The sequence below is a fragment of the Paramisgurnus dabryanus genome, chromosome 11 (assembly GCF_030506205.2).
Source record: "Paramisgurnus dabryanus chromosome 11, PD_genome_1.1, whole genome shotgun sequence".
In the NCBI taxonomy this organism is placed as follows: Eukaryota; Metazoa; Chordata; class Actinopteri; order Cypriniformes; family Cobitidae; genus Paramisgurnus; species Paramisgurnus dabryanus.
This window is the reverse complement of record NC_133347.1, coordinates 9128949-9142223: the sequence shown is the minus strand read 5'-3', so window position 1 is coordinate 9142223 and position 13275 is coordinate 9128949. Positions and strand designations below refer to the sequence as shown.

General features: G+C 35.7%; 1 protein-coding gene across 2 annotated transcripts in view; it reads left to right on the top strand.

Annotated features, from left to right (window-relative positions):
• The first annotated feature begins 560 nt into the window (after positions 1 to 560).
• Positions 561 to 13275, top strand: part of agbl4 (AGBL carboxypeptidase 4) — a 549929-nt gene continuing 537214 nt past the window's right edge. For both annotated transcript variants that reach the window (XM_065248477.1, XM_065248476.1), the window contains exons 1-2: positions 561 to 620; positions 1511 to 1633. In XM_065248477.1, the coding sequence (XP_065104549.1) occupies positions 587 to 620; positions 1511 to 1633 (157 nt within the window). In that variant the 5' untranslated portion in view covers positions 561 to 586. The remainder of the gene's footprint in view (positions 621 to 1510; positions 1634 to 13275) is intronic.

The following is a 13275-nucleotide window of genomic DNA, read 5'->3' as shown; positions in this document are numbered from 1 at the left end:
GTTTGTACAGAAATAAAAAAAATGAAATTGATTATGCTGAATAATTACTTTTATTACAATTTAATAAATTTATTTCTAGGATCATTTGCAACATCTGACTTTTTTATTTGTCTATTCAACGATACATTGTATTTTAAAATGCTACATCAGTGTGGAATTGGTTGCTGACAGATGTAAGTTTTATGCATTAAAATATTGGCTTTCCATTACAGTCTCTAAGTCTCAGTCGCTGGATGTATTAACATTTAATATTAACATATTAACATTAACACGAGAAATAAATTTGGAGTGCACATAGTTGATGATTCCAGACTCTAATTTAACCTCGAAAATGCTTGTGTAGCTTCAAACTGATATGAGTCCTTGTGTTTATACTATCCCAATAAACATGTTTATGACATTTTCTGAATTTTAACGCTTTATAAACCTAGGTGCGAATAAACAGTGTTATTTTGATCAATGTGAAGAGACATCCAGGTTGCTGGGGGTGCTGTGCGCGCTTCCGCCCTCGCACCTGCTGATTACGTCAAGTCCGCCGTTGCCTGGCAACGCTGCTTCGGCGTCGCAAGGCTGCTTGAAACGGAAGATGGAGGAGAACAGCAGAGAGCATCTCGACACTGGTGTGTAAAAATCACACACACATTTCACACAGAGTCACGATAAGGGTTTTTGTTCACGGACGCGCGCAGAAAGCTGCAGGCGTCCACGGAGCGCGATCACATTTAGCCGTTAGGTGCATGATATGAGCATCTCGTGTTTGTAAACACAGTGGCTGTTTGCTAAGGTTAGCTGAGCTGTTACGGTAATAAACGTCATCTGCGTGATGCTTTCTAATAGGGATATTGTCATATAATCAATAAACGTCTGTTTAAGATTATGTTTCGCTTAAGTTGCATACATGATGAAAAACAACACCACGTGCGTTTGTAGCCCAGCCTTGTTAAGGTGGACATTTCTAAATACTGTGGCTGAGACCTGACCATTACCCTTATTTTTATATTTATTATTAGTGTCTAAAATATGTAAATTAATTCAATATGTACTATTATGCATGCTGAAAGAAGGCACATCTGACAGAAAACACACTGCCTAGAATATATAAGATATTATATATAAAAATGTTAGCCTGTATTTAATAGTGAAGTTCATGGCTGACTTGACTTGGTGTGATTTGTCCATTCAGTACTACTGATATGTTTGTTTCTGTTAATTGTTTTATCTCATAATTAAAATTTTGTGTTGGGATTTTTGTCATTGTTGTGTGGCAATCCTACATTTAACACACAAAAACAAAATGGATATTTTTGACCACTATTTTGCTGAGAAACAGAAGTATTATATAATATTTTAAAATATACAGTAATATTTCTAGGGAACACTGATAAAATGTACAGTATATCATAAATGTACTGTAAGTCACTTAATATCTGCCAAATGCATAAACTGTGAAAATCCTGCTAAAGTAATTGTTTGTGATTTGCTGTTTTAATATTAAAATTGTTTGTGGCAGATAATGAAGCAGGGGGAGAGGAAGCATTGGTGGGGAATGTAAACAAACTGACGGTCACCCCTCCTGGATACCCCGGACCGCCCAGAAAAGGACATCTCATCTTTGATGCCTGCTTCGAAAGTGGTGAGTGCACTTGAAGTGCTGTTTGTAATTTCACTCTGTTTTTCAGATTGCATTTTACTTTTTGCAGTACTTTGTTTCAACTGAGATTTTATTGTTAAAAATGTTCTCCATGTTACTACATCACATTAAAAGAAAATGTGTTTAAGAGACAATATTTTGGCATTTGAGGAAAGATTACAAAGACTATAGCCTAGCTCTATTCATTCTTTAGGATCCAAACAGAGATGAATTTAGAAGCCACCAAACACTTCCATGTTTTCCATATTTATAGATTGTTACATAGGTAGTTACACAAGTTAGTACGGGGGCACAAAATAAAACGTGGCATTTTTTAAGCAGAAAAAATGTGAGAAATATATTGTGTGACGGAAGAGCACTAAGTTTGCAGCACTTCAACCTCATGCGCAGTATACAATATAGTTCTCATTTTTTATCTGCTTAGAAAATTGCCACGTTTTATTTTGTGCTACCACGCTAACTTGTGTAACTACCCATGTAACAGTCTATAAATAGGGAAAACATGGAAGTGTTTGGTGGCTTCTAAATTCATCCCTGTTTGGATCCTACGGAATCAATGGGGCTAGGCTAAATGCTAACACATTCACTAGCACTGTACAAAGTTTTTTATTAATTCATCTAAGTTGAGGTAAGAGCATAGTAAAATGTTGAAAAACAGTGGTGTTTTCCTTTAAAAGGGATAGTTCATCTAAAAATAAAAAAATGCCTTTTTTTATTACTCACCTTCAGGCCATTCGATATACTGGTGACATATTTTCTTCAGTAGAACAATAAAGAAGATATTTGGCAGAAACCGCATTGCTCTGTGATTCATATAATGCAAGTAAAAGGTTTCCGCAACTTTTGAGAGTTCAAAAAATAGATATATTCAATACAAAAGTATCCCCACGAATCCTGGTGACCTATTGACGTCTTGTGGAGCCTGTTGAACGGTTTTTGAAACAAATTGAGCCCTATTTTTTAACCTAAAAAAAACATCTCTACTGCATCAGTATAATAGCGATAGTTCACTCTATTTACACAATCGTATTATTTTAAATGTACAATTCCTTATTTTCCACAGTACTAAAAGGATTACTCCACTTTTTAAAAAAAAAGAAATCCAGATAATTTACTTTCTTTGTTCAGTCGAGAAGAAATTATGTTTTTTGAGAAAAACATTCCAGGAATTTTTAAAATTTAATGGACTTTATTGAACCTCAACAGTTTACATTTTCAATGCAGTTTAAAATTGCAGTTTTAACGCAGCATGAAAGAGCTCTAAATGATCCCAACTGAGGCATAAGGGTCTTATCTAGCAAAATTATTGTCATTTTCGGCAAGAAAAATGTTAAATATGCACTTTTAAACCACAACTTTTCGCCTTGCACTAGCCGTGTGACACACCAGTGCGAGTCGACCTCATGTATTATGAAATCACGTTGAAAGGTCACGCGTGACACATGCGAAACTACCACCCCAGTGTTTACAAGTGTGGAGAAAGAGGACCATTCCGACGTTGTTGTATGTAGAATGATACTAATTAATGTCTTATTTTATCATTTAACAATGGTGACAGTAATCAAACCCCATAATGTGAAAAGATGAGCTCTTGACTTCACCACAATAATACTGTAATAAGCAACAATGATAACAAAACAACTGCAATACAGTAATATAAATAAAGACATCAAACAGCAAAACAACACTCATACAACAGTAGCAGTTAATTTATGCATTCTGCAATGGATGATGGGTAAAATGTTAAAATCCAGAGATTTAAATAAGGTAAAATAAATTGATTCAACTCAAAATTTCTTGTTGAATGAGAAAAATCATGCAATCGTGCATTGAACTAAAGCACTCGAGTAATAACAGTTTAGTTAACAGTGCATAACAAAATAGGCGTGTGATTGATTTGTTCATGATCTAGTTAATATAACAGGTAATCAATTAAACAACACCTCAGCTGGTAATATGTCAACATGACATTTAATTAAACCTTTAGAAAGATACAGCTATTGTCAGTTTATATGGTCAACAACTAGATAGTCCTTTGTTTCCCCTAGAAATAAGATACACCCTTTAATTCCCAAGAGAGCAATGGACGTCTATCATCAAACATGTTTGTACAAAAATCATCGCCAGCGTCTTTTGTTTAACCATACCGTTTTGGCATATAGCAGCACAGAGAGACTATTGTCCGTGTGAGCGAGGCTTTTAATGGATAATTATCTCCCTTTTAAATGGAAAGGGGTAAAATTGGAGCGTTTCGTTTGAAAGTGACTGCTCTTGTCTGTGCACCTCGCGCTGAAAACTGTAATTAAAGCAAGTTATGATATTTTGAAGAATGCTTTGAGTAAATGGCCTTTGTTTGGCACTGAATGAATGAATGGTGATGTAATGAAAATAAAGTGCTTTTGCTGTGACAAGGTCAAGTGGGCAGCTGAGAGCAGCTTTGGGCCAGATTGACAGTGAATCAGGATGGCTGGAACAGGCACAATATCATTCTTTGCTGGGAGATTAGGTTCAGGGTCTCCAACAGATGAGTCTCAGCTTTCATATTCTTGACAGCCAACCAATTCGCGGGGACAGCGCTCGCCTGTGGCTAGGCTCCCTGTGGGGAGTTTTTTTTTATAGATTTTTTGGTCTTGGAAATATTCTGTAATGGTAGAGTTTTTTTTTTGTCGTACTAGTCTATCTGGTCTTTTCACATGTTTGATTGTGAGTTTGGCTGTTAAAGGATTAGTCCATTTTCTTAAATAAAATCCAGATAATTTACTCACCACCATGTCATGCAAAATGTTGATGTCTTTCTTTGTTCAGTCGAGAAGAAATTATGTTTTTTGAGGAAAACTGTCCAGGATCTTTCTCAATTTAATGGACTTTAATGGACCCCAACACTTAACCCTCAAAACTTAACAGTTTTTTTTCAACAAAGTTTAAAAGGACTCTAAACGATCCCAAACGAGTCTTATCTAGCGAAACGATTGTAATTTTTTCCAATAAAAATAAAAATATGCACTTTTAAACCACTTCTTCTCGTCTTCCCCTGGTCATGTGACTCGCCAGCGCGACCTCATGTAATACGTCATCACGTCAAGAAGTCACAGATGATGCATGCAAAACTACGCCCCAGTGTTTACGCCCCAGTGTTTACGAAAGAGTTGTTGTATGTCGAATGATACTAAATTATGTCTTTGTGTCAGTTTATTGTTTGAAATTGTCCGCAAATGTGCGTTTCATATATATAACATGTGGCCTTTCCACGGCATTACGCAATTACGTGAGGTTGCGCTGGCGCGTCACAGGACCGGAGATAGACGAGAAGTTGTGGTTTAAAAGTGCATTTTTTTTATTATTTTTTTGTCAAAAATGACAATCGTTTCGCTAGATAAGACCCTTATGCCTAGTTTGGGATGGTTTAGCGTCCTTTGAAACTGCAATTTTAAACTGCATTAATACTGTTACGTGTTGGGGTCCATTAAAGTCCATTAAAATGCGAAAGATCCTGGAATGTTTTCCTTAAAAAACATTATTTCTTCTCGACTGAACAAAGAAAGACATCAACATTTTGGATGACATGGTGGTGAGTAAATTATCTGGATTTTTTTTTTTAAGAAATTGACTAATCCTTTAAAGGGATAGTTCATCATCGTTTTTTCATCGTCATGTTGTTCTAAACCTGTATAAATATCGTTATTTTCCAAAGAACACAAAAGAAGTTACTTTGATAAATGATGGTCAACATACAGCTGATTGTAACCATTGACTTCCATAGTAGGAAAAACAAATAAGATGGAATTCAATGGGTACCGTCAACTGTGTGCATCATTTATACAAATATCTTCTTCATCATTTATCACAATACTTCCATAATATTTGTTTTCTAACTATGGAAGTCAATGGGTACCGTCAACTGTGTGCTTACCATCATTTATCAAAATATCTTCTTTTGTGTTCATCAAGTGTAAAAAAAAACAGGTTTAGAACAATGAGGGTAAGTGATGAAAGAATTTTCATTTTTGGATGACAACTATCCTTTTAAGATCAAAGGAAGAACTTACAAATCCTGTGTCTGAAACATAAGACGGTTTTGAATAAATTCCAAAGTGATCTGATAAGCCAATATGATTCAGAGCAACAGACTATAGAAAAACTCAACAGTGCTTACAATTTGCTTTAGGAGCTGAGGCATCCATCATCATGGAGATGTTTATTGCTGGTATTGAGACAATGAATAAGCAATCACACACATGCTCAAACGTTGACGCTACTGACGTTTGTGACGCGTATAGTCGAGAGTGGGTGATGTTTTGCAGAGAAGGGCAGCAATAAAAAGACGTGGGATATTAACATGAAGTTACAGAGCCAATATAAATAAATAATCAGGATGTTTTATAAGTTTCTGGGTTTTCCCCTCTGACTGGCCCCCAGGACCCCAAGGCACTGATTAATGGACATCGAGCCACGAGACCAGGATCAGCTAACATATATGACATTACCCTCATGTCTCTAGCTCGGCAAATTCTCTGAATGATTTATGGAATAGATATTAATCTGCTTCCAGTAAATGCATTACCCAAGTTGGAAAATGGAGAGGAATTGATGTTACAGCGCTAATGTCAAATTAATGTCCTGTTGCTGTTTCAGCAAAACAACACTGCAGTGAAATGATGTTAACCACTTATACACTGACAAAAGGGAAGCGGCGCTTTCTTGGCAACACTCTTGGCTTTTGACGTAAGTGACTTTGAGAGCCGGAGCACCCGTGTCACATGAAGGACTTCAGACCCAATGCTTCAGCAAAGTTTTCGAAATGAGGCTCCACCAATCATTAATCAAACGCTTTTCTCTTTATGTTGAAGAAGATGAGGAAATATAAAGGTTTGTGGTGATATGAGCTCATTTGTCAGCAGATGATAACTTTTCACCGTTTGGAGCCTTTCCTTTATTACATTAAAAGTCAGCACCTTCAAAATGGAATTGATATTTAATGTACAGTCAGAGGATAAAATGTCCTTGCGGTTGGCTTTTGGCATATGAAAACAAAAGGTATAGATTAATTAAATACAGATTTTAATTTTTTTTTAAGAAATTACAGTACTTAGCATTAAGCCAGTATTGTTATCTTCATACAATTAGTTGATAACAGGTTTCAGCAATATTTTCCATATGTTTCACGAGTTCACATTAACATGTAATCAAATATGAAAGCACTCATTGCAAGTCGTGAACACGCTGTCACTGCCTACTGGAGCAATGCGGTGAAACGTGCCTTGCTCATGGGCACCTTAGTTGCAACCTGCCAGCTGTGAGACTCTAAACCGACAACCTTTGGGTTACAAGCCCGACTCTTTAAAGGGACACTTCATTTTTCTGGAAAATATTCTCATTTTTCAGCTCTCCTAGAGTTAAACATTTGATTTTTACCGTTTTGGAATCCATTCAGCCGATCTCCGGGTCTGGCAGTACCACTTTTAGCATAGCTTAGCACAATCCATTGAATCTGATTAGACCATTAGCATTGCGCAAAAAAATAACTAAAGAGTTTCAATATTTTTCCTATTTAATATTTTTTATTTGCTGCCATACCATGGCTGCAGGAGGCACAATGATGTTACGCAGTGCCAGAAAATAGTCCCCGGTTATTGAAAGTTACCAAGGGTACTATTTTCGGGTGCTGCGTAATATCATTGCGTCTGCGTGATATATTATTACGCCAGAATGAGAGTATAGTTCCTAGCCATATCGGCCTAGAAAATCGCAACTTTAAATTTTCAGTCAGTCTTTAGTACACGCTGTGACTACAGAAGAGTCAAGTTTTAAATAGAAAAATATCAAAACACTTTTTGTTTACTTTTGAGCGCAATGCTAATGGTCTAATCAGAATCAATGGATTATGCTAAGCTATGCTAAAAGTGGTAGCGCCAGACCCGGAGATCAGCTGAATGGATTCCAAAACTGTCAAAATCAAATGTTTAACTCTAGGCGAGCTGGAAAATGTGCATATTTTCTAACAAAGTGCATGTCCCTTTAACCATAAGGCCAAGACTGCCCCCTGTAAGCTGATAGGCTGGAGGAGGGATCCTGGATAGACTGTCATGGGACAGAGATGAGCGATGCCTATATATACAGACCTATTCGCACTGATTGGTTGGATCACATGACCATACTCTTTTCGGACTATGCATTATGTTCCCACGCATGGGTTATGCTCTATTGTCAACATAAATCAGGCTGCTTCTAATATGATCTCAATCCATCTCAGTCATATCATCTTCAGATTCAATACAACTATAAGCAAACATGTTTTATGCCAAGATCACTCAAATTCATTCCCTTTGCCAGAGAAACAGTTATATCTTTATCTGTTGACAGCTGTCAAGAATATACCAAAAAAGTGGAGTCAAAGAAATGGCTCTTATCTTTAGAATCCGCGTAATAAATTCTAATTGGTTAATTAAAACAGACCATGGATACGTAAACTGTTTACTGAAGGCATAAAACACTTAATTTACATTTAGATGAGATGTTACTCATTTTCTTGTCAGCCATATGCAGATTAGGGCAGTGGTATATCTTTTTAAGGCACTTAGGCCTACAGGTTTATACTTCCTCCCTCTCTCTCTCTCTCTCTCTCTCTCTCTCTCTCTCTCTTTCTCTTTATAGAACTTATTAAAATAACCCCCATTATGCACAGTTTGATAGTTAAAAACATAATGAATATTTCCTGAAGGCGTCATTAAAACGGTATTGATGGCTTTATAGATATAGTTACGTTTGCCGCATTATGTTAATTCCATAGGATCCTGACTTTAAAAAAGCTTTTATGGTAATAATGTGCACTTTAGTCATGTTGTATTATCTGGCTTGTTTAACGATTGGTTAAAATATTTTTGTTAAATGTTTTGTAATTGTTCTTGTGAAAGCTGACATTGATAGAATTCATAAAAAAATTACGTTGGGCCACCTTGTAAAATGACTCAAATTCTGTACGATATAAATTATTAATTATTTAATTTATTCTTAACCTGTTTGCAGTCAGTACATCTCGAAAATACCAAACTGCCGTCTTGTCATTCATTAGCTCGCACCCGCTCTTTCATTAGATGTTCGCACGTCATTTTCATAATTCATTTTGGGGGAAAATTATGTCAATAATGTCTCTCCACATGCTGATGTTTTATCAGAGGACGTCTGTGTGATAAAACTTATTGACTGTAGCTGTTGATTAAATCTGGTGCCAGCTAGAGGCGGAGGAAGAGGTGTGTATGAGCGTGTGTTCATATATGTGTGTTTACATAATGATTCAATTCCTACCAAGGGCAGAATATAAACTACGCACCAATGACATTGCAGGATGTGCAGTTCCCCCTAAGCATTTAACGGTTTTGCATTGTGGATTTTAAATTATCCACTGTAATTGTAATAAAAGAAAAAAGATTTAGTGAACAAAAGAAATGTGTTCATAGAGGGGACAAAGTCTCAGCCGCACGATTGCTAATGAGGATAAACAGTAGGGAAAAATCTCTCCTTCATTTTCCACTGATGGAGCTTTAATTGTTTGGCTTTTCGTGTTGTAGACTTTTTCGTTTTCCACCCGTTTTTATCTTGCCTGAAAAGTCCCCATGTCACACGTCAGTCTAGCAGACTGCATCTAGCGGATGAATGATTAAATTTAAAACCCTGAAAGGACAAGAGGCAGATAAAGGCAGAAATGAGGAGGCAAAATAGACGAAAAGCATGCAAAGTATTTCTGTACTTCACATTAGGGCTGGTTAACCATTAGAAGTTTTTGTTTACATAACATATGTGGGTGTACTGTGTAGAATAATTATGTATATAAAAAAATAACACATGCATGTATAATTTAAAGAAAAAATTAATTATATATAAATATAAACATGTATATACACATGCAAATATTTCTTAAATATATACATGGGTGATTCTCACGAAATCCAGAATTAGAAGGTGTCCAGCATAATTTTGTGTCCATAACAAAATTTGTTTGCACATATAAGATTAAGGTCTGAACTTACTATAACCATTATTTTTAGAGGATTTAAAAAATATTTCCTATAAAATTATTACTTTTTTTTAGATTATTATTATCAAAAATCATTACCGCAACATGATATTACATTAAATATATGCATTTACAAACTCATGTTTTGGTAATGAGAACTAAAAAGTTGTCTAAGTACTATGACAAACAAAATTTCAACTTTTATCTGAAGGGAAAAAATAAGAACTGCTTACCTGGTAGCCATCTTGAGTGTCACTGTCAATTATGTCCCTTCCAACTATATTTTTTTGAAAATGTTAGTTCCTTGAGGGCTTAAACAATGATTGAAAATTGTTGCGGAGGATGAGAAAATTGGTCTTGGACACATTTATATTCCTTATTATTGTCTCTACATTTACCAATGATCACCAAATACCACATGTTTCTTTACTGTAAATGTTTATAGTATAACATGCACTGAAGCTTTTTATTTTTTAGATTTTTTAATTATAAATATTTCCATGTCAAAGAACCCAAATCCAGTCATGGACACGTTGCGGTAATGAAAAGTTTCCCCTTAAATGTGGAAAAAAACTACAAAATTGGTTTGTATGATGTAATTTGAAATCATGTGCAAAATAGTACATGAAGATATGTTTAAACTGTATGCTTCATGACACCTCATAAGTCTAATTTCGCGAGAATCACCCACATGCATGTGTGTGTGTATTTACTAGGGGTGTAACGGTACGTGTATTCGAACCGGACCGTTTCGGTTCAGGGCTTTCGGCACGGTGCACACGTGCACCGAAAGGCCGAATGCATTTTGTGTGCGCCTGTGCGGAACATAATACGTGCGTTTCCGCACGAACATATTAAGTGGCGGAAGTCTCCGCGTTCAGCGCAAGTCTTCTGTCAAACATATAACATAATTCGGCCCACAGAAAGATTTTTATTTACTTAGTTGTATATCTGTTTGATTATTGATGTAAACGTTTACGTGTCATATCTAAAAGCGCATGTTAAACGCGTGTCAACGCGCTGCTTTGTTCTTTCAAAAGTGCGTGAGAGGATGCACGTCTTTCGTTGCTACGCATTCATGAGACGCGCTTTCTGTGACAGTGAGAATAAGGAATGCGTGATCAGATTTTTCATCTGCACATCACGTCAATCATATCATTGTCACAATGCGATCAGCTGGTCGGGACAGAGAAGAGCTGTAACCCGGGCTTACTCAGCTACGGAGGGCTTCATTAGTAAAGTCACAGGCAGCTTACATTGACGACACAAGCAAAGATTAGGATAAACATGCAAAAGATCAAAGATGGCTATGTATGCAGCTCACTAATCTCAAAATGAGTGTATAATAAGTATATCATCATGTTGCTTGCTATGCAGTTACACATAGAGCAGTAATATTATTTTTTATACAGAGATGGTACATAGCCAATTCAATACTGTGAGTTAAACAATCCAAAATAAATCAAAACAGAAAATTTTTGGTGGCAAAAATGTAGGCTAATAGTTCATTAATGTATTCAGGAATTGAATTTGTTAGTTCAAGGTTTTAGTAGAAAAAGTTTAAGAGAAGGTTAAGAAAAGAGTTACCTTCTGTTATATTTTATTTATTATTTTTTCATTTTATATATATTTTATGTGTTATATTTTAATAAAAACTGTTTAAAAAAAAGTGTAATCAAATTGTAAAAAAAAGTTTATAGTAATAAACAACCTGCAGTTTAATGTTTGCATTTTTCCCTTACTGTACCGAAAATGAACCGAACCGTGGCTTCAAAACCGGGGTTCGCACCGAACCGTGATTTTTGCGTACCGTTACACCCCTAGTATTTACACATAATCATTAGACACAGTACACCCATATACATTATGTAAACAAAAACTTTTATTCTGTAAACGATAAGTCGCGACTAATCGTTACGCAGCCATCCCTACTTTACATGTACCCCAAATCAGGACATTCAGATCCTCATTAATTTAAAGTGAAAACTTTCTATTGGATGCGAAGACAGCAGGACTTACAAAAAGGATGAAAGTACTTTAAAAAGTAAGATATTGGGGTGCTATAGATGTATTCCTGCTTTTAACAAAAAATAGCATGAGTGAAAAAAAACAAGTGGAAGAATATTCTTTGCTTAGCTTTTACAAGATGATGTTTGTGCTTATTAAAGCCTTGGCATGTTCTTGCTATGGAGGATTTCTGGCTGTCTGCTTTATTGTTTACTCTTACCGAGCATTGTAAGTTTTTGAGGTTTTAAGGAGGATTGAATTGAGTATGGCTATTTTCTGAGAAAAACCTAGGGCAGATTTCAGATTTATTGTTTTTATCAAACGTTTTTTCCACCATCTTGGTGGTAGATGCTAGCCGGCTTCCCCTTTTGTCAATTTTGTAGCTTTATCACTTTCATTCCTCTAACTGATACTCGAGCCTGTGGTGTTATACAGCTCTGACCCTGAAGAAAATATCCTTGTGCTCAGAGACCGTGTGTGGACAGGGTTTCACGCTCTTACCCATCCTAAACCACAAGGCCAACAGGCTTCGCTCTTGAATTTTACTGTAACGCAATTCTACTTTTGTGGGCCTACTTATATATCACTCACTCAATGCACAACGCCAAACTGCTGTAAAATTCAGTTTATGAACTGGTCAGGTTCGAACAGTTCTTTGTTACAAAGCATTGATTTATTTCTTCCTGTTTTCCTGAAATATAGCTATATCTGTACTGTGTTGATAATTTAAAGGAATATTACACTTTCATAAACAAAAAAATTTAGATAGTTTACTCACCTCCATGTCATGATGTTTATGTCCTTCTTTGGCTCAGTACAGAAGAAATTACGTTTTTACGGACATATATATTTTTTTGGTCTCCAACATGGTCCATGAGGGGTTGCACCAGGTTACCCGCACGAAGTCTGTGAGTTGCCCACCAAAGCACATTCTATCAATTGCCTCAGTTTTATTATTTATTTATTACATATTTTATTATTAATGTATGTTAACATTTAAAAGCATAAAACATATCAACAAGTAAATAAAATCAAACCAACAAGTACAAAAAAAATAGTTTTGAGTAGACTACATCAAAAAAGTAGCCCTCCAAATTATTTTATCCATTTTGGTAGCCCTTGCTTACAAAAAGGTTGGAGACCCCTAGTTTAGAGTTTGAAGCTGCATTGAAACTACAAATTTAAACTGCATTGAAACTGTAAACTGTTGAGGTCCACTAAAATCCACTATCTGGAGAAAAATCCTGGAATGTTTTCCTAAAAAACTTAATTTTTACTGGGGGTGAGTATATTATTGGGATTTATGTTTTGGGAACATGTATATTTTCAATTTTTAAATATTAACTTAGTATCTTTGATACTGTTGTTACACTCTAAAAATGGCTGGATTCATTTTGGGTAATAATGGGTAAATATTGGACAGAACACACCGCTGGGTTAAAATTGACCCAATGTTGGGTTGTTTTAATCTAACTGCTGGGTTATTATACCCCATGGTTGCATAACAACAACCCAACATTGGATTATTTTTAACCAAGCATGTGTTCTGTCCAATATTTAACCATTATGGGTCAAACTAATCTAGCCATTTTTAGAGTGTAGATAC